This window comes from Antrostomus carolinensis, unplaced genomic scaffold, assembly GCF_000700745.2.
Source record: "Antrostomus carolinensis isolate BGI_N321 unplaced genomic scaffold, ASM70074v2 scaffold7380, whole genome shotgun sequence".
Taxonomy (NCBI): Eukaryota; Metazoa; Chordata; class Aves; order Caprimulgiformes; family Caprimulgidae; genus Antrostomus; species Antrostomus carolinensis.
The window spans coordinates 7,934-30,963 of NW_010290467.1; the positions used below are offsets into that span (position 1 = coordinate 7,934).

The window sequence follows — 23,030 nt, forward strand, 5'->3', positions numbered from 1 at the left end:
CCGGGTCCCCCACCATCTTTGTGGCCTCCGCTGGACTCTCTCCAGAAGATCCCTGTCTTTCTTGAACTGGGGATCCCAGAACTGGACACAATATTCCAGATGTGGCCTCATCAGGGCAGAGTAGAGGGGGAGGAGAACCTCCCTCGACCTGCTGGCCACACTCTTTTTAAAGCACCCCAGGTTACTGTTGGCCTTCCTGGCCACGAGGACACAGTGCTGGGTCATGGCCAGCCTGTTGTCCACCAGCACACCCAGGTCCTTTTCCTCAGAGCTCCTCTCCAGCAGGTCAGCCCTTAACCTGTACTGGTGCATGTGGTTATTCCTCCCCAGGCGAAGGACTCTGCACTTGCTGTTGTTGAACATTGTCAAGTTCCTTTCCGCCCAACTCTCCAGCCTGTCCAGGTCTCACTGGATGGCAGCACAGCCTTCTGGTGTGTCAGCCACTCCTCCCAACTTCAGATCATCAGCAAACTTGCTGAGGAAGGACTCTATTCCTACATCCAGGTCACTGATCAAGATGTTAAGCAACACTGGACCCAGTACCGACCCCTGGGGAAAATCAGGAGCAAGGATATTACAGGAATTATTGTCACCAAAAAAGGACTTCACTACTTTCCTTAATTAGCTCAATGGACTGATGTTTCTGTGAAGGCTTCATTTACTTTTAGACAACACATTCCCCAGTAAGCAAAGGTTTTTTACTTCAAAGGTTGAAGATGACAAAAGTTTATGTAACCAAATGTACTAACCCAGGCAGGAAAGAAAATAGTGCTTGTATCAACTTTATGCTGCTGCAGCATTCTGAGGTAATCATGCTGTTATTACTGGAGAAATAATGCTTGCTGAACTCTGAGTAAGTTTGTTAATTGTTCTCAGTTCTGTGTCATGAGATATAGGGAACAATTGGTATTTTGAGCAACCTTAAGTGACACTAACTCACAAATTTCACCTTCTGTCATATATCAAAATAAGTTGAATCGGTAAACACAGAACAACCAGCATGGAGCAGAATAGAGGAAGCTCTATTGTAAAAGTGAATGTAGAGTATCTCACAGGGATGACTTTATCCATTGAGAAGAGCAGATGGCAGTATTTGGAAAAAGCCTTCCTAATCTCAGCTTAGTGGCATCAGTCAGTACTCTCTTGCTTCTCTAGACAGATGTTTCATTCTCGGGCAGAATACAATTTTAAGAAGCATCAGCTTCAAAAAAGCCAGGACAACATACATTGTTCATAAGGGCCATCACATACAATTTTTTTTTTTTAATGGATTAAGAAATGTACAATTCAGTTAATTAATGTTCAGTGCAATGCTCTACTTTCTTAAAAAAAGATACCTATCCCTGTTGTGGTGGGCTTCTCACTGAAAGAAAACAGAAGTATTAATAGTATGTGGGTAAGCAAAAGAATAGGAGCTTTCCCCAGCCTTTGCCTCTATACACATGAACTGCTGAACAGCTCAGGAATCCCAATGTCCTCGTTGATTTGAGGGAGCAGCTACTCAGATCAAGTGAAAATGCTCATAGTTCAGAATTTCTAGGTATTCTGTTAAATTATACACATATATGTATGAAACGTGTATATCTATCTATGAAAGACTACGTTAACAAATCAAAAGACCATAAAGTCAAATCCTTAGAAGTACAGATGACATCTAGTCTACAGTAATATAGTACAATTACTCATGTTCCTGGGGCAATGCAGAGGAACAAGGAATTCTCATGGCAGATGGAGTGCCTGAATTCAACTTCCTAAGGTGACCTAAATTGTGTTATCATCTCCCAAAGGTGGGTCTTTTACCCACATACTTCCCCCAACAGCCGAGCCACCAAACAGAGCTGTGACTAAACTTTGAGCAAATACAGGATCACAGTTTTTCACTGAGATTTCACTGGCATTGTCTGCAATTCAAAACCTTTTGCCCAGCAACTGCAATGCATAATTTTCTTTTGGAACTCACACTGGAAACATTTAATGTCATTCAGAAGCTTTCTGTACCAGTAAAGTACTAGCAAATTTACTGCAAAGACTCTTCCAGAAGCAATCGCGTGGTTTCCCTTAAAAGGGATTGAGGCATTCCTTTCACCCTTATCATAAAGCAGCATGGGAACCACAAAGCATCAGTAGATAAAAAGAGAAATATTTCAGATTGAAATGGTACACTCAAATGACTCAGATTAAAGAAAACTTTCCAAGCATAGACAATAAGATAAATGTCTCTGAAGACATATATGATTTTTTAGAATGTTCCAATGGCCAAAAATCTCCTTCCAAGCTGCAAAACAGCAAAGAGAATTTGATCTCACTCTTTTCACTTAAGAGTTTCCAAACCACTGATGTTTTGAATATCACCATTCTTCTTATAGAAGCTGATTTCTCCACTCTAAAAGTGCAATCAACCACAGCAATAGAATTCTGTCACTTTTACAGGAAGAAATACAAGAGATACTTGAGAGTACTAGCAATGCCATATTTTGGAGAAAGTGCTTATTAATACAAGCTTCTTTAGTGAAAAAGGATAAAAAAGGACTTGCAGTACTGTGACATGCTTGTTACTGTCAAGAGACAAAATTCAACAACAAATATTTTTGAAGAGAAAGCAAACTTTGTCTTGCATCTTTTAATCTATTTTCCTTTTCCTACCCACAGAACATCCAGCCTGACAGAATTCCACCTGACTCAGACCTTCCAAAACAGCCATGGTTCACATCAGATCATGGAGATGCCTCTCAAGTAACTCACAAAATATTCTACTGATACAAATCTGACTGATATCAGATAATCAAGACTAATCAGCTTACATATGTTTCAAAGCCCCCAAACACAAAACCAAGTGTAATATTTTCACAGCAGTACTAAAAAAACCAGTGATGGTGAGAGCATGCAGTTAGACTTCAAATACATGACAACAAGACAACAAGAGTTCCAGTAGGAAGGGGTTTGAGTTCAAGACTCAGTTCCAGTTTAATTGTTTGATTATTTGAGTCCTACTACAGGGGGAGGAGGGTGTAGAAAAATAATTCTAATTAGGAAATTTAGCACCCAATTCTTTTCTTATCAGGAAAAAAATTTGCTTCTGAGTAGCAATTTTATCTTTGCCCTGAAATTTGGCTAGTATTGGGACTGTTTAAAGTACTCTACCTGGTACCTGGAGAGAGCTTTTCTTCATATAATTTCACTTACATACTTAGTATTTAAGCACATTCATAGTAAATTCCCAATGTGTGTAACTGTACAGTCAGAGTATACAAGTACTACATGTGCCTTTTCTACATGGTTTTGAATCCTTCTATCAAATTTTAATAGAAATTCTAACCCTATTATAGGTCCATTTCCAAATGCTGCATGTGTTTTTTTGTTGACTTTTTACAGTGTTGTTTCCAGTGGGGCAAAGTTGGCAAGTTCACAGGAACACACGTTCAGGATTGTGTCTGAGCTACTTCCCTTCCTCGCTGCCAATCAGATTAGCTTTTAACCGTGGTGTTACTGGCAAACAGTGCTTACAAAGCTTAGGTAACTCAATTCATTTCAAACACTGCCTGAAACAGGAAAAGCAATTGGACAATAAAACCTTGAAACCAGCCCTACAGAGTACTCCAACTCTTCAGAGTACTATCAAAATATAATAATTGACAGATGAAAGATTTCCTCTTCAGTCCAGTAGTATCTCCTATATAACCAACAGTAATATAGCCAAAATAGGCACATTATCTTATTTGCAACTGTTTCCACTGAACATACATACAACCCTTCACATGTACATGATTCCACAGTTGCTGTAGCATCTGCAGTCAGATTAAGACCTGGGAAGGAACTTCATGATATTACATTATATTTAATAAAGTTATTTGAAAACTTTCTGCATCAGAGTGTATTTCCTTCTAAAAACCAAACAAATACTCAGGGATGTACCTTAGTTAAAAAACTAACTAGAACATTTCTGGGGAAAACCATTTGTTATAGACAACATAACACCCTTGGAGGAAAAAAAGGAGCTTTTTCAGAATAGCAAAAACACTGTCTCAAGTAAACCTCAAAGTTTTGAGAATCAAGTTAAAGCCACAAACAGATATTTAACCAGATATGTGAGGTAGAAAACTACCTTATAAAACCAAAACAGAAGTAAGCCTACACCAGTTAATTCCTTGAAGGCAAATTTCCTAACAAACAAATGAATAGTAGAAAATTTGGTTTTAAGCACCAAATTTTTTAGATATGGGAACTCTTTAACTATGGGACTTTTTTCCTCAACACTCCTGCAGAAAAGTTCAAGCTACAATATGAAGAAGTATCATTTGCAAAATGCAAAAAAAAAAAAAATGTATCAAATGCAAAAGAGGCTGTACCTAGTCAGACTGAAAGATTCATTTTGCCCTGTTTCCAGTAGTGACCAACACAAAACTTACAGGGGAGAATAAGGACAGAGCAGGCAGGCAGGGATCCTTCCCTAGGATGTTCTCCAACAGTTTTGAACTCTGCATTTCAGAGGTCAGAGGATGGGCAAATTCACAGAAGGAGACTCCAAGATGATGAGATACGAACCTCAAAGCTCCAGCCTTTCAGCTGCAAGGAGCTCTGCAGTTTCATGTTGCATGAACAACTATGTATTAAGTCTGCCATGTCTCATTGATGCCCTTTAGAAAAGGTTAATAGAAATCAGCTTTTCACTGTTACTTAGCCTCTCTCATATCCAGCTTCAGCCATTTCTTTTCCAGCTCAACCTGGTTGTTCTTTAGATGGAGTGTTTTGACACCTTTGATCCTTGTTCAAATCGTTAAGGTTTGAATTCTGTAATATACTTTTGACATTAGCAGACCAGACCTGCAGACAGTATTCAAGTTGCAAGGTACCTGTATCATGACATTACATTCTCTGCTCTTAGCAGTTTCCAAATAATTGCTAAAATTCAATTTCCTTTACAACTTCTTGATTATAACCAAGATCACATCCAAGCAAAACTCAAAACTCACACTCAGAGTTGGGATTTCTCCCTGTCTCACCCCCATGCACATCACCTATCCATAATCTATTTGCTCTTGCTTTATTACTCAATCAGTCAAATCTCATAAGATGTGCTACAGACCGCACCTGCCTTTGTTACAGGCATAGTATCAGCATACTGTGTGACCTCCTCATTCAGATGGTCTGGAATACATGTAAATAATAAGAGACATTTTTGGTTCTATGTAAGAGGGTAGACACAGGTCAGATCAAAGTCCAATAACCAGAAGATACAGTAGACTCATCTGCCTATTATTTAATGACCAAAACTCAAGTAATTAGGAATCACTTCTGTACAAAGCTAATAAGTCTGCACATTCTAAGCGTTATCATGCTCATTTCTCAGAAATAAAACAAAAATTCACAGATCAGCTAGGCTGAATATCAAACCTATAACAAACTAAAACAGCCTTCCCTATCCATATTGAATTTAGTCCATCAGGCTTCGTACCATGACTAAAGACCTCAGAACTATTGCATATATATACATATAAGTTCTTATGAGTTAACAGAAGGATATATGTTTTTTTTTTCCAAGAAAGAAAAATATTTCAGACTTCCTAGAAAGCACAACTTCTAAAATTAAAGGGATGGTTATTAATAAAGACAGATTAAGAATTGCTTCCAGGTATTTCAAAGAGTCCTGAAGATACTACTCATACTCCCTCTAGAGAGCTATAGAGCCTACAACAATTAGGTACTGAAGGGACAGATAAAATTACTGAATAAACAAAACACAATCCAAGGATAAAGGGGGGTACTCATTCTGGACTGAAAAGAATATATTGATCTAAAAAGCCATTTTTCACATACTGCCCAGTACTAGCCAAGAAAACATACCCAAACATAAAAAAAAAGGGAAAAAACCTAGGGGGCATGAAATTTAAAGTGGAAGGAAAGACAGACAGAAAAATCCTCAAATACTGTGATTACCAATTAAGAATATTATTTTTCCAAGTTTTTTTTCTTCCCTTTTTAAAAAGGGTAGAGTGTGAAGCTTCCTGACAAAGGCATTTTTAAGTTATTTTTCTTTCCCCCAATCTGTTCCACTGCAAACAGTAATTCAACACAATATGGGAACTTAATAAGATCATTCATTGCCAGTCCTGCTGAGGCTGCGTTGGGCCAGGACTGAGGCAGCGTGCAACAGCATGTAATATCCAAGTCGCAGTTGAAGAGTCGGGTCAATGCTTATCTACTGGTTTAAAATTGGGGATGAATAGAAAACAAGGTTTTAACCTAGACATAGATCAGATAGAATTCATCTATATACACATACACATGTGTATTTATGTATTTTTAAAATATATAAATATACGTACACGTAGGCTGGAGTTTTATTTTTAACTTGCTCTTTATGATACCGTTTAACAAGTAATTTGCAGAAGGTCAGGCTTAGCCAAAATGTCATTTGCTGACAATACATCAGAATTGGGGTAAGTACTGCCAACCAAAGCAACAGATCAGCACTCAACTACTACCACCTCACCAAGGTAAGGGCACATATTGCAATTTAATATTGAGTAAGAGTCCTGCATTTCATCCATACTAGAATCCTTTCTATTGCTTCCCCCATTGCGATTGCCTTTGGTATACGTGATAAATATTCCTTTAAACATCTGACAACTTCTACAACCAACTCCTCAGCGTAAGCTGAGTACAGGCTAGCTGTCCCTACTCAGCAAAAATCACTTGTAGACCAAACAATTCTGTACATGCTTTAACATCCTTATACTTCTCAGGAAAATCCTGATCAGAAGCTAAGAGCTATAACTGATTGAAACTCATATGGGAGAGACACGTACCACTCCGTCCGCAATCTTCCAGTCTGCACAACTTTCGTATTTTTGCAGTTGCTTTTCAAACAGTTGTGCTATGGCTCGATGGACAAGTTCATACTGCTCCTGTAGTAGGGTACCAGAATAAAATTAGTGCACGAGATCTTTACAAAGAATGGTTGTATATTATCATATGATAAAGATTAATTTTAAAAACCAAACTATACCTTTGTCTGGACTGCAGAATGCCTTTGTGTCCTCATTTCCTGTATTAAATTAAATACATTGAATTCTTCAGGTATTTTCTGAAATATAGAAGGAAGTCAATTACATTGACACAACTGTCAGATCAGCAATACAAAAGCTGTTAGAAATCCAAAAGTACGTTTAACTTGTGTAGGTAAAGCCATTCTGTTCTCTCAATATTGCAGCCGTTCAATTTTTTTTTTTTTTGTTTTAAAAAGCAATTCCTCTCCAAAACTGGATTTAAACATTTGATTTAGACCAGATGAGAGCATTTCAAGTATTCTGAAAATGAGATGCAATGAAAGCATTAATATTACACTGCAACATTAATGATGCTTCATAACCTAAAAACCCCAGAAGGAAGTTATCCTTGTGTATTTGAAATATCAGGCTTTAGGAGCTGCAAGATTAAGCAGAGACACTGAAGAAGCTGAGTTCAAAATCACTTTATATTGAAATATATTTTTAAAAATATTTAGGATTTTACAGTGACTTTTTTTAGATAAAAACTTGCTGTCAAAGTAAGTTCTTACTAAAGCATGAATGCAATTAAACTAAACATCCAACCCGTCAAAAGAGTTCCGAAATATCTTAAACATTTCACTATTTTAGAACATTTGTGAACTCAATCAGTTACGAAATGATGGAATGGCACAAATTTCTTCTTTTAAGATTCCTTACCCCAGCTTTAAGCAAATTCCACGTATAATCTATGGCACAGATGGCTCCTGTTCTTCCACACCCTGCACTATGAACATAAACAGTTAGGTGTATTAAAAATTATTTTAATTTGTTTAGAACACAGTATGAGCTTTATATTTCCAGAGTCCATGTGGGGGGAAAAAAAAAACAAACAAACAAAAAAATCAAAATCCCCCAACTATCATTTTAAGCTCATTCAACCTGACACTACAGTGTCTTAAAAATAATAATAAAAACCAGCAGTGCAAAATGGAGCACTGAAGTTTTTAATGCAAGTCTTTCACAGCCAATTGGAACTGCAATCGTGAAAGATGCTTCAATGCTGATATTTTTATTGCCTCTTTCCTCACACTATTCCTAGTTACTACTGCTGCAACAGCAGGGATTTTGTCCAGGTTTAATGATAGATATGTTAAAGGGTAAAACAGAATATGTTTAAACTCTTCCCACATTTTCCTGATTTAGTATCATATCTGTATTTTCTTCTTTTTATCTAAAAAACTTAAATCTGCAAGTTATAAAAAATGACAGTGAACTATCACATTTATTCTTCCTAATAATATGAATTTCTCTATTTTACACATAAAGAGTTATAAGATATGCATATTTATTATGTTAGAATTATACTGTTGTAAAGAACCAACCTTCATAACTGTATTGACATTCAAGAGAAAAAGGACAAAGTGAAAGGGATTTCAGTGCTAAGTATTTTATGGTTTTAGACCTTAACTACTTTGAGTGACAAGTTAAAAAAGAATGCAGCTAAAGACAGTAGATTTCTGAACACTTTAAGAGAATAACTAATCTCTAAAGAGTTAATAAGCCCTAACGATTGAACATTTCCTGGCTTATGAATCGAAATTCAGTTTTTCTGACATATAATACATTAATTTTTCTTGCTTTAAAAACTATCAAATATCATAGGCAAGAGCTTCCCAGAGAAAGTGTCAAACTGTCAATTCACCAAAACACTTTCACGGCAGTTTAGTTTCAACAGTCCTTCTGTTAGCCAAATTTCATGTTAAAGATGAAACTGCTGCTCAGATGCAAAGACTTACCAACCAGAAACTACAGCCTGCTGGTTAGAGATCTTTTTTGTCCCATTCGAAGAGAGAGAGAAAAGTTCTTAGGTAGTGATGCACCTGGTATGCAGTGTCTCCTACTGAGAATGGAGCCTTTGCTCCCATATCTGATTTGCAATGATCTTCAAAATCTGTTTTGTCTTAATGAGAATTTAAACATCTTAAGGAAAAACAAAACAGTTTCCCTTTCAATGACTAATTCTTTTATGATTGGTATTCTGTCTTAAACTGAAAGAGAAGCATAATGTCACTGTGGCATGAGTTTTAAGACAATGAAGGCTGTACGATTTTGAGCCAAGTTTTGACATGAGGAAGTATTCCGATTTTGAAAACTAAAATAAATAAATTTTGATTTAGAATCAAACTAGTGCATCTCATAACAAAAGTCTAGACTTTGAAAAAATTAAAATATACATAAAGTTAAAAAATAAATATATTTGATACCTGCAGTGTATGCAAATTGGTACATCTTCATGTTCCTGGTATTCTCTCATCAAGCTGATCATGTCCAGAATAGAATCAAAAGATGAAGGGACATCATGATCAGGCCAGTTAACATAATGAAACTGATAGACACTACGAGTCTCCTAAGGGAGAGGGAAGAAGAAAGGTGTTAACGATAATATATGGAGTTTGTATGAAATAATTAGTTCTATGAACCTTCACTTTTTGCATGATTAAGCACAGACAAGTAAAGCCATTTACAGTATTAAAAAAACCCTAGAGCTTATACCACTTAGAAAAACAAAAGGGAAATTCTGAAGTTATATTTTGAGTGCTGCTAATGCATAGGAGCAAGCCCTATGGACAGTTCACAGAAGCCCCTCTCTATAATGTATGGGTTAAAGGTCCCACAACATTGCACTGTGTGACAAGATTCTCTGCCCTTACGTTCTTAAACTTTGAAAGGGAGAAAGAAAGGTTCTTTTTCCAATCATACTCCAGTAACTTACATTGGAAAAAAAATGGAGGTGGTGCATGTTTTGTCACATTACAGAATAAACTGTGCATGTGCATATGTGTGCATATGCAAAGGGAAATTAAGAAAATAAGAGAAATATTTCAAGCCATATCTAAATATAGGTCACACTTGCAACAACAATAGGCACACTTTTATTCTAGTTAGCTCGTGTTACAATAGTACTAAAGACAAAGTAAGAAGCAGGCTTTAGAACACCCTAGTTACTCAGCTCCTCGAATCCCTGAAAGACCAAATCCTCTTTCTCATCAGTATCCAAACCATCCACACCTACTGCACCTTTCCATGCTGTTGTCACAGCTCTGGATTATAGTATACTTTCAAAGTAATGTACTAGAGAGGTGTGTGCATTTTTTGATCAACGTTGCAGGTTACAAGTTTTAAGACCTGTGCTACCTTCTGCTTAGTTATTTGAGAAGTAAGATAGTGGGCCTCTTGAGCATGGAAATGTATATCGTCTTCCAACTGAACCAACTACTTTCGATGCTTTACTTCTGCCAGACCTGTGGAAGCCCTGTAGCTAGCAAAAACAAAAGAAAATCCAGCCTAAGAAAAGAAGTTCTAAAAATTCAACTGATTATGTAAAAACCAACGTCATCAGTAAGGAGGAAGAAAATTTGCAGCTGCCTATTAAGGTCCCAACAATTTAATTACATTTAAAGAGACAAAAGAACTGATTAGCAGATCTGTCAGAAAAAAAAAAATCTGAATTTATGCTTTTTATATGGAAATTAAAAATGAAAAGGAATTCTCATAACTGTTTTTTTTACTGCCACATTTTAAGAAAGAATCTGGTAGTTTAGCTTAAAATAACCTTCAAGTTTCAGTCAAACTGGTTTTCCTCCTAGAAACTAGAACAACTTTGTATATTTGTATGAATTGTAAATTCTTTTGCATACTATTTTTTATGATACTTGTGGTGCAGCAAAACCAGGACAATACTCTATTGAAAATTTTACAGAAATGACAAAGTTTTCCATTATTCTAGAAAATCAGAAAATTAACTTGGAAGGATATTACTACATCTAAAATCATATTATTATGAACTTAAAAGGGTATTATCACAAATACATATTTTCCTTCCCAGTTCAAGGCTACACTAAGAAATATTCAAAGATGAAAAGTTTGTAATTCATGACCAAAATGTGTGCTCACAGAAATCCAGAAGCAAATTTGCTAACTAAGTCTGAAGAAAGATCACTTTATTGGATGCATAGATGAAGTATCAACAGATTTTGTTAATCCTTTCAGTTGCATTACTCCTTAAAGGAATGTAAACTTTAGGCTCTTTGCCAAGATCAAAAGCATAGCACAAACCATAGCTTTTAGTTACTGCTTGGTCTTTATGTAGTACACAGGCATCCTGTAAAAATCACCTGGAACAGAACTCATGGAAGTCAAGTAGCTACACATGATTTGCATATATAGTATGTGCAAGCAAAATATAAATTAGCTGCAGTTTCTGAAGTAACCAATTCTCATGATATTCAGGTATTAAGAGTAATTAGGTTCTGTTTTGGGGGTTTTGATATCTTTTAAGTTCTGTTTTTAAATGCATCACTTAAAAAAATGCTGCAAACCCCACAGTTGTTATGCAGTCAATTTCTGCTATCTAAAAAGTTTCATAGTACAGTCAGTTATAAACATCGAGGACACACTAACGGAAATGAACTGATTAAGTTTGTGCATCCCACTGCAAGCACCTAGCAAGTTACTGCTGACAAAAATTACCCCCCCGAGACTATCCTCCTCTTGATTAAACAGTTTTCATAACTATCGTGATATCAGTTGTTGAAATGGAACAAAGCATTGCTAAAGAAAACATAACCATAGGTGAGACTAACCTGTAATAAATCATTTATTAACACAGGATGACAACTAAAATTACAGGTATTCTGTAAAATAAACTGTCAACCTTCATGTTTTTGCAGAACAGCTCTACACTTGTTTTTATTTAGTGACAGTTGCTTTTCAGAAAAACAGTCACCTCAAATCTGACAGTTCAGTATAAATTTGCAGGAAAGCCTTAAATTATTCATTCCTAACACTTATATAAGAATGCAAGAACTTTTATTTCACTGGAAACATGACAATTTTCACAATTAACATAATACTCAGTTTATGAAGTAGGTCTCATGTTTTACTACATAAGTTTTTACTACTACTAAGTGTCATAAGTTTTCACTAAGATTAATAATCTCCATTTCTTCCATAAAGAATTTTCAAGAATTCCAAAAACTCTTGAGCTCACTATTAACAGTGTATTTTTATCTTGACTCTTGAATATATTACATACAACTGCCCCAAGCTAAGTTCTCCAAGCAAAAAGAGAACACAACTCAATTTAATCGAGAACATTCTACATTTTTCATATCTATTACAATTAAAAAAAAAAAAAAAACAAACCAAACAAAACTTTCTACAAGCTAAAGTGAGAAACTTTGGGGAAAAAATAAATCACTAAGTTGTTGCTGTTCTTGCTTTATTTTTATTAGGCGATACAAGTATATGAACGGGCATCAAAAATATCTTTTAACATTGAAAAACCCTCTTGGCAATAAATGAAAGTATAGGGCAAATTCTAACAAGTACACATACTTTACCCAAAAAGAAGCAAACTAGAGGAAACAAGTTTTTTTGACAAGTTTGATTCAGTTTGTCATCATATTTTCAGTGGGAGTAAGCAGTGAAATTCTCCTAGGGTGACAGAAGCTTTCTAGTTGTTAATACATGCTATTGAAGACCATCACACACCTCTGGCTAACCAAGAGGCACAACAGACAAGTAGAGAGTTTCACTACTCTTTTCTTACATACTAAGCTTTTAACATCACTTCTGAACTTGGTGATTTACAGACAGAGTCAGCACCTAAAAACGTGAAGATATTTTCATGAGTTTCCTCCACTATATCATTTTAGAGACCTTTGAGCAACCATTAGAATTGAAACCAGAAGTGATCATATACTTACATTTTGAAATTCAAGTAACAACGTTCTAATGAAGTAATCTGTTCTTGCTTGCTCAGCTTCCTAAAATGGAAAACAGTAATGAAGTGGGGAAAAGAAAAAAAAACCCAAACCCAAAATGCAGCATACTGGATATAACTAAAAATCCAAACTTTAAACTCAGGTGTCTTTTTTAATTTACTGGTTTTGTATCAACAATTTCACCAGATGTGCAATCAAAACATTGATTTTAAAACAGCAGCAACTTAGCTTGCTGCACAAGATACCTGTGAAAGATGTTATTTTACTTAAAATAAAAATGTGAATTTTCAAATCAGTGTTTAGCCTGCTCCTGAAACCATCCAAAAACCTTGTAAGAGTATTTCAAAGTACTTTTGCTTTATTTCTCCATACATATAATTTAGAGATTGCCTCCCACAGCCACCCTTTAAAATGCTTCTGTATAAACTGCAGCCTCTTATCACTCTACCCTGTGACAGCTCCTTTCATTTTTTCCCCTTCTATTATTTTCAACTATGGGTGCATCAGAATGGATCAATTTAATTATCTTGGCTGTGGCCAAAAAAACATAGCTTCTAGGCTCCTAGAATCTTCAAATCTGCTTTTGGAACATCAAGGAAAGTTTATACTGTAGACATCAAACAATATTACCGTACTTAAAATATCAGTAATATCACAATTTGAAGTTGCCTTTAAGAGCTGAGCATTACAGCTTCTCACAGTGAATTTAGGAGACTGCATATATACTTTAATGGGTTCCTATCTGCTACTGGGAATTTATCATCTTCCAGCAAGAAAGCATTTGCAGCACCTTGCAAGTTCAAAGGAGATTGCTGCTAGCTACACACTATGGAACCTGTATATACCATTGTACCCCAAGGGAACACATTCTCAGCTGAGAAGTCCATTACAATGTACACACAATCCCTTCTCACAAATACTTGCCAGGTATGTGACCATCACCCACTAGGTACAGTGCAAAAAAAGATTACAAACTCACAAGCCAATTTTAAAATCAATTTAAGGTAGGAAAAGGCTATTTAAAATCTATATAGACTAAAATTTCTAAAGTAAAAGCTTTCCTGGCAACATGAACTTGAAGTGTACTTAATCCTTGGTAGACTATGTCAAAGTAGGATTAAGAACAGCTCAATAAACTGGCATGCTAGCTCTTTCTGAACACCTTAATAGAAAATAGCAGCAATTTCTCTCCAAATCCATGTAATTTTGAGTTAAGGGGAAGACAAAAAACCAGTTTTGAGATCAATTTGGAATGTATCAGTTCCATTATTTTAGAAGCAAATAGGTAAGGTCAATCATGAAATCCAGTGTAAAGAGTTCACAGTTAGATCATTTATACTGACAATGTTTATACTCAGCACTTTAATGACAGCTTTCTTTCATATCCTCATAGGAACTAATAGAATGTAATAGAACCTGATTAAACTACCAGGTGGCAAGATTAAAAATAAAGACAAAAGGAAGTGTCCTCTTCCAACACCACAATGATGTGAATGTCAGAGACAGTAAGCAACAACAACAAAACAAACAAAAAAAAAACCCAAAACAAAACCAAACCAAATAAATTTGTCAAATTCATCACTGCATTATAAAAATATTGATAATCCAGGGGCAACATCCAATTAAGGAAATCCTGCTAGACCACCACTAGAAGCTAACAAGTAAAAGGAGAAAGATCATCCTATACACAGCCTATTTCCTATTCTCTTCCCTTAAGTAATTAGTCTAATTAGTAATTAGAACACAGTTCGATAGGCTGGATGGCCCTTGGTGTCATCTAGAAATGAAGGCTATGTGATCACAACTCCAAGAGCTAGAAGCTGGACAAAGAGGCTACAAGTGTGTTTAAAGCAGGCAGGAATAAAGATACATAAACAAGTGTGTACAAAGGCAACCAGGTACAATCCCACACGCAGCTAAGAAGCTCTGATCACACTGATGTTGGTGGCTATGCTCCCACACGCTGTATCCTCACTCATACCCTGAAAACCTCACAATCAATTAGGTGAATTTCTGCAATGCAAGCGGTCCCCTTTTGTGAAGTGGTAATTGCACCATGACTTCTTTTGCTGCCCAGCTTTCTCTGCCAAGGAAAGATGATTGTAAAAACCATTTGGGATATACTCTTGTGTGATGCTGAGATGACAGGTGCCAAAAGAATGATTACTTTCAATTCCCTGCTGTGCTTGGTGTAGGGGATTTATATCCACAGTCCCTCTTCCTGCCTATTAACCTGCCAGAAATCCTTACATTACCATTTATGAGCAAGTATCAAAACTGGAAGAGGCTTTACTTGTTATGCTCAGAGATCAGAACTCCTGATAACACCAACACAACAAGCAATGGAAACGTTCAGACTTCCTCCATCTTTCTGGAATCATAGCTTAATTGACAGTTACCCCCTGGGAATTCTCCAGGAAAAGATTCAGACCTCATGGTGATCTGCTACTCATTTTTGTTTTGATTTTAGAAGCAACAAAAGAAACACAGGAAGTATTTTAAAATAAGACTCTATCTGTTACCAAAAGGAACAAGTTAAAAAAAAATAAAATAGAAGTTTAGTTTTCATTTTCTTTATTCATGCTAATTAACTTTATGTAATTTAAAATAATCTATTCCAGTGTTACTTTCACTTCTCATGCACATCCAGAATGCACAAGTCATAACAGGGAAAATAACTGCAGCATGAATATTATTTGATTTTTTGAGTATGGTACAGACATTCAAAACGACATCATGTAAAGCTAAAGAAATTACACATTAAAAGACACAAGACCAAGGTACACAGGTTATGTACTTAAAAAAAAAAGAAAAGAAAAAAATTGTGGAGGATTCAAAAACCACACACATTGTTTTCCATTTCCATTCCTTTGAGAATCGTTGTGTAAAATTTGGTACCAAACAATTGAAAAAGCTTTATTTTAAGTTACAAAAGCATTAAATTCTTCGAAATTAATTTATAAAGCTTCATACTTACACAAGAAACACGAAATGGTCCAAAAGTTACAGCTGCTTCTCCATACAGAGGCCAGTAACGTTCACATTTTTTCTGTTAAAGGAAAGAATCCTAATTTAATTCATGTGTAGTACTGGAAGATGATGATTAACAGAAGCAGAGCAGACAAAATGATAACCTCAAATGCCATAATCTCTCTCATTTGGTGCTTTTCCTTAACATCTGCCTACTGGTGCCTTGCTGGGCTTCTTTTAAGACAGTAAAATGTCTTTTCTTTTGGATACCAAAAGAAAAACAAAACCAAAAAAACCGAGATGACCAATAAATACAGCCAAAAGACACTTTTTTGTAAATTAGGACAAGAACTTAACGACTGCTTAAGTATGTGCAAGCACGCATCATACACGCGGAAGCAATGACAGCTAATTTAGTTTTTGTGAAATTCTGGAGTTCACAGTTCTTGACCACATTTTGTTTTTTCCTTCTCTGGTCATAAGAATATAGCAGAGATATTTAAAAGATAGATTGCTTATGCAGCTGCATCAATTGACAGGAAATTCAGAAGGACTCAGGATTTTGATAGCTGGCCTACATCCCCCAAAGAGCATGATTTTTTTCCATAGTGACATGACCAGAAACAGACCATTGGTGCAGTTCTTTATATATAAACGTGTGTATTCCACTGAGATGACACCTAAATAATAACGTAGCACTATAAATGAAGCAAAGAAAAGTAGTCAAATTCACTATTTTCTATGCATACAAATATAAGGATAGGCTTTCTCATTCAATCTGGCAGATTATTTTTACAGGTATGATTTGGCATATGAAACTCCACAGGTATTGGTATATTGCCCAGCGTGGGCAATGCTCATTTAGGTTTGTATTTAGTATACATACCCTTCCCATTTCAAATTCTCGACAGGCCATTACAATTATCTAAAAAGAAAAATAGATGCTCAAAGTTAGCTGGTTTTAGATCAAGTAAATTCACCAACACTTTACTGCTTGCTTCTATCTGGGCAGATACTGATACTCCTTAACTGGTGACTACTGAAGAGGCTAATTAATACTATTTTCCTACCCAGAGATGCATGCTCTTTTAATTCTGAAACAGTACTCAAGTTTTATCCTGCACAATATAATCTACAACACTAATACAACATCTTAAGGCTACTTAATTTGAATTCACTGTAATCCTGTACAAATAGCTTATTTATTTATGTAGCCTGACTGTGAAGTCTAAACTTAATCATAAAAACATATAGCCATTTACATATCTAACAGCACTTAAAAGTTAACTCCTGACAATAACTGTTTAAACAGATGTAGAAAACAAACCAATAAATAACTCAAAATTAGCACAAACAGAAAGGTAGACTTTTATGGTTTTTGTTTCACATGCAGCTTCTGTATCTGATTTTGTCAGTCCACATTAAGTCAGAGCTGTAAGTTCTCCTACAGGATAGATGTAACCAGGCACCAACCTATTCATAAATTTACATTATTTCATATTCATCCAATAAAATTATTACTTTGAATTTATATTATTAAAGTGAACAAATAATATTAATTAAATATAGAATGCTATTTAAACTACAAAAACCATATTTGAGAAGTAAATGGACTAAATCAGTGTCAAAATTCTGGTAACAATACCCAGCTCAAGCAAAAGACACATAAGCATTGTGCCATGAAACAAGGTGATACCCAATTTTGTTTTTTAAGCAGGTACTTACGGCAACATTGTATTCCCATATCATCCTCCAGAAGTCTATTACTGTATTTGCTAATGGTCCCTGGGTAGCAACATACGCTTTTGGCCCATGTACTCCCTAGGATTACACAAAGGAACCATTAATGTTTATAAAGAAAATTTATCTGCACTGAATAAAAAAGGCTTTATGTTATAATTATGTAAAATTAGAGGTTTGGGGTTTTTTTTACTACAACAGGAAGGGTGAATATGAAATGAGTCCCATTTAAATTAGTAGGAATTTTGCTGGTGATTTCAAGGGGGCTCAAGGTGATAACAGCTACTGTGCTGCCAGAGACTGTAACAGAAAATATTAAGTTTCTGTATGCTGAGATTCTGAAGATTCCCTTTAAGTCTACATTTTCTTTGTTACTCAAACATTTAACGATGAAAATTAGCAAGTCTTTCTGCTTAAGAGCATCTCCTTGAACAGATTTAAGTTGCCCCCTCCCAGCAGTAACACATTTCAAAAATCCAAAATTTTAAAATTTGTTTTATATAAAGCTTGAAGACATTTACGTTCAGCTTTTCAAGCAAAACTAAATTAAAGAAGTGAGATTTCTAGGATCACTTGTTTCTGAATAACCATTTCTTTATAGAAGCAGCATCAGAATAAGGCTACAAGGAAAGCCCAAAATATTCACACTTTGAATATTTACACATGAAACAACAGTGTAACAGGCTTTTAGCCAAATTCTGGCCTATCTTTAACAATGTTAGATATAATTCCATTGCCACACTTCTGCCATGCACAGCAGTAAGTGCATATTAACATACACAACTTGTCGAATGTCTAATGTATGATCCCTAAAAAACAGCCCCTCAAAATCTGGTATTTTTAACACCATCAACTGTTAAAACAATCGTATCTGAATTTTCCTGTGGTATGAAATTTCAATTTTGTTGCCTGTCACTTTAAAATTAAGTATTTTATATTATACTTACACTTAGAGTAATATTAAAATATAAAATATTGCTTTACAAATGGCATCATGTTTGCAAATTTATTCAAGCCATAATAAAAGAAAATCTTCCCTCAGAGCTTTAAATTCTTGTCTCAGACAATAATATTCAAAATGCACTGATATGAAATAAAAGCTTAAAAGAGAATTTAAGAACTGTTAAGATAGTAATACACACCTTAATAAAGTTTGCATTGATGTAGTCTGAATCTTGTGGGGGAGTTTTCAAGGTCAGCTTAACCCGGCTATGATCAACTAAAAGAAGATTTTATTTATTTATTTTAAAAACAAGAATTACAACATATGTAAATCAATATGTAACAGTATATATAATAAATACAGCACATATTATACACATAGAAGAAATTAAGCATTAAAGAATGTTTCCCAAAGATAAGTCACACGAACAAGTCAGTTAATTCAATTTATGGGTAAGCAGATGTGCTTCTGATGCTCAAGTTTACAGAGTACCAACTACTGGAATTCCAAGAGCAATTCATTACAAAGAGGCAAAATTCAATTGATGGGAAGTAATCAAAATTGTAATTACACAATATTAACACAGATCATGATGGTCAGAATTAAAGACACATCTACAGAAAGAAGAAAGAATAAAACAGCAGTGCACAGTTAAAGCAGCTGGCAGGTCTTAAAGTCTCTGCCAGGGAGGACTCCGAGTATTACAGCACGGAACATGCACTGGGGTTTATTGCTCAGGCACAGACTGCCTTCTATCCCCCAAACACTGGGCTGGGCACTTTGCTGGGGCACTTCTAAACTAGAAGCAGCAGATTCGTTCATTTAGGGAGTTTTGACACTTCAAGTTTCTGCCTCGAGCATTATTGACTATCTCAGAGAAAGCTTCTTATAAAACCAGCAGATCTTTGGAGACCAAAATCCTTAGCAGTCTTAAAAACAGCCTTTAATAATTGTTGACAAAATAAACTAAACAGCTTGAAATTCTTTTTGGCATTGAAAAAAAAAAAAAAAATCAAGTGCATCTTTAATACAGAAACAACTTGATGATTCTTACAAAGGAGGGTAGGTGACTGGCAGGTTCACCAGTCCGTCCAACTCTTGTTGATACTAACACTCCCTAGCTGTCACATAAAATAATTCAAAGTATCTCTACAATAGAGGTTTAGTTGGAAATCTAAATTAAAAAAAAAAAAAAATATCTTTGAACTGGGGAACGGAAGTAGAAACAGAAATCTGCAGAAACAGCATCTGCTTGAGCCATTGCTGTTATTTTCTGCTCCCAGGGTCAATTCCTTAACCACAGAACAGCTGCTAAAACTTTTATTAGAGCTAAATTAAACGAAAAATAGAAAGAATGAGTTTATTTAAAAAGACGAAATATGTTGGTTGGGGTTTTTTTGTCAGAATATCACTGGTAATAAAACAGGGAACTATGCCCACAAGTAGTACAGGCTAAAATACAGAAAGCTCTTCAAAAAGCTTCCAAGATACTTGCTTCCAAGATGGTGAAATTTTCTGCCAGAGTCTTGATAACATGAAAAAAATGTTTGTGTTACCATGTAATGCTTCCTAAAAAAGCACAAGTGTAGATTACAAGACATTTAGATCACAGATCTAAAGACAATGCACTCTCACATAAAAGCCTAGAGAAACCCTTAAACATATGACACTGATTACACTCATACATATGATGCAAAAGCAAGAACACTTTGTAAGCATGCAATAGTGTCACAGACTTAATACTAAAATCTACTTTAAAATGGTGGATCAGATTAATTAAAGTGGTAGGCTAAGGAGGGCTCCTATCTTCCTAGCACAGTAGATCCAAAATTCTAGAGTAGTTTCCAAACGTCAACATTTCCAGCCTGCCTGTATCTGCCACAGTTCAGCTCTTTCAGAGTTTTAGATCTGGAATAGAATTCTCCAAGAAAAATTCCACTGCAGGTTCCAGGTTCACTTTGACTCTGAAGCCAGTATTGAGTTAGTATTGAGGTACTGTTCCCTCTGGTAGGAGTAACAATTTATGATAAATATAGCACTAATCTCCAATGAAGTTACATTTTAAAATTATTATCTGGAATTATAAAAGATAAGCTAAGTATCATCTTCCTTCCTCCTCCAAAACATCTCCTGGCTTTCATTTCTGTCAAGCTGGTCTCCCATCACTTTGTTTGAAGACATTCTCCTTTTAACTGAAAATATACATTCAGTTTTCCTCAGTGTCAGCTTCGAGGTTTGCTCACGTTCCCCCACTGTGATCTGTGTACCCTTTCAGTTCCCACTGACTTAAGTTCTATTTTTATGTAGACGTAAGAAAAGCACGTCTACCGCACTCCAGCTGCAGCCATTCACTACTGCACTAGCTATTAAGTGTCTCATCAATTCAGTCTAGGTGCTACCAAGATTTTGCTATATTGTTCATGATCTACCAAAATGCTGGCACAGGTGAAAGAGTAGAACAACTCTTAATAAGATGACAGTAACAACTTCTCCCTTTTTCACTCCATCCATTCAATACATTTCCTTCCAGCTAATTAAAAAAAAACCCCAAACTAACACAAAAATCCCAGTGATATTTAACTATTTTGCTGCAGCTGAGCATAGTACCACACTACTCTTCAACATGTGATGTATGTTATATACATATTCTCCAACAAAATTTGAATACATGTGCCTTTCCTTCCTTTCAGCAGCAAGCACTATGCCCACCTTGTTAAATAACCTAGGGCTTTTGGCTTTAGGGCAAAGTTTACTCCTGGAAGTGTTGTTCCAAATGCTGATAAACAGTAAAAATTCCAGCACTAGAAAAACAGAGCACACAGGTATATGACAATCTGAAACACACAGTAATTCATTGGAGTTTATTACTAGAACACATTGTGAAAATGAAAACTAATGATGCTTAAGACCATTTTCAACTTCAAATTGGTTATAAAACTCCAAATACTTCTGAGATAACTAGGCAGAGTAAAATGTATCTGTTGCTAACCTTCTGGGATATGAAAAATGGCATTTGTCAGAAGACTGTCCTTTAATCTCACTGTCAGCTGTCCATGCTGCTGAAATACACAGCCTCATCAGCTACACAAAGGGAGCGTGTAACAGGCAACCTAGTTACTACAGATCACTGATCTCTTATATCCACACTTTGGTGGTTTTAAAGCTTAAATTCTGTTCCAACTTGTTTTCTGTGTTCACATATTAAACAGGCTCTAGCAAAATACAAGCCAAAGATAATCCAGTACTGAAAGTTCTCTTGACAGTTTGCAGGATATAAGCAAGCAAAAAAGATCTATTTTACTTCAAAGACACAAAGCCAGGTTCATTACAGTTCCTTAAAATTTCATGTAGAGTTTATGCTGACATGTCTTTGTTTTCTAAAATGAGTAACATGTTCCTAACGAAAAATACAGTAGTTAGGCTAGTAAAGTTCTAGACTATTCCAAGCTAAAATGAAAATGTCAGCTTGATAGGGCTTGGGACCTAGCACTTATTTTATCTTTAGGTGATAGCTCTCCTAATAAAATATACATATGTTCACTTACTTTGCCCTCCAAGTCAAAAATAAAAAAAATATGAAGTTATCTCTAATATTGCCTTTCAGTAATAGCTAAATAGTAAAATTCAAAATACATTCATAACTACAAGCTTTTGCCTTTTTCTTCTGTTAATACATAAATCAGACTTACATGGTAATATATCCTTGTATCTATTCTTTTTAACATTTTCTTCTTTTTCTCCAGTGGCTGTTGGGTAGATCTTCTCTGTTCTGTATTTTGTTGATAATCTTCTTAACCTCTGAAATAAAACATTTACATTTTCAAATCCCAAGATAACAGAAACATCAGTAGGTATTAACTTCACTGATGAGATCAGTCAAAACTACTTCTTCCCTCCTTTTATGATATTCACTATGAAGTTTAAAAATATAACTACCCAGTACTTTTAGCTCAGCAGCAGTTTACAACCAGGTTGAAATCAGCTCTTTACATCATGAGACATGGAACTTTGGAAAAGCCATTATAGCAGCAGTAGGGAATGCAGCTATATTTTAATTAGGAAATGCACTGCCCTTTCAGGGAGTAACAACTGCATTAAGAATACCTGTGAGAAACAGAAAAATCTGTTATTGCTCAGAATACCTGGAGGAAGAGCACAGAGCAGGCTGGCTCAGGAACAGCTCTTAGCAGTTGGTACTTTGCTCTGATACATCTGGCTTCCAACACACTGACAACTGAACAGAAAGCAAATTCTCACTCTAACAGGCATCAGCTCCTAACACCCAACTCCTGCTGAGTTTCAAGCACATGCAGAGAAAGAAGGTGCCTGCTTCTCAGGTACAAGGTATCTGCAATTAAGATGAGTGATAGGTCTGCTGTATTCACAACAATATGTCATTTTTTCCCCTCAATCTATTTCAAATCCTAGAAATCTGAAACAGTCAAAACCTCTAACAACAAAATCCAGCCCGTGCCTTCCAGCAACCCAGGAAATAACAAGAGCAATACAGCTTCTATCATCCCACTCAAATTAGGCCTCTGCAACCTTAAAACTGAGGAGGAAAGAAAAGAGTATAAATTCTCTTTGGAAAGAAAAAAAATA

At 35.6% G+C, this 23,030-nt stretch overlaps 1 protein-coding gene across 1 annotated transcript in view; it reads right to left on the reverse strand.

Annotated features, from left to right (window-relative positions):
• The window catches only part of LOC104529072 (tyrosine-protein phosphatase non-receptor type 12-like), a gene marked incomplete at both ends in the record, with an annotated part of 25,825 nt that extends 3,599 nt beyond the window's left edge, over positions 1-22,226 (reverse strand). Inside the window, 10 exons of the mRNA XM_029086315.1 lie at positions 6,807-6,905; positions 7,007-7,084; positions 7,707-7,773; positions 9,254-9,396; positions 12,758-12,817; positions 15,753-15,824; positions 16,632-16,670; positions 17,471-17,566; positions 18,628-18,704; positions 22,118-22,226. Of these exons, the coding sequence (XP_028942148.1) occupies positions 6,807-6,905; positions 7,007-7,084; positions 7,707-7,773; positions 9,254-9,396; positions 12,758-12,817; positions 15,753-15,824; positions 16,632-16,670; positions 17,471-17,566; positions 18,628-18,704; positions 22,118-22,226 (840 nt within the window). The remainder of the gene's footprint in view (positions 1-6,806; positions 6,906-7,006; positions 7,085-7,706; positions 7,774-9,253; positions 9,397-12,757; positions 12,818-15,752; positions 15,825-16,631; positions 16,671-17,470; positions 17,567-18,627; positions 18,705-22,117) is intronic.
• Between the last annotated feature and the right edge of the window lie 804 nt (positions 22,227-23,030).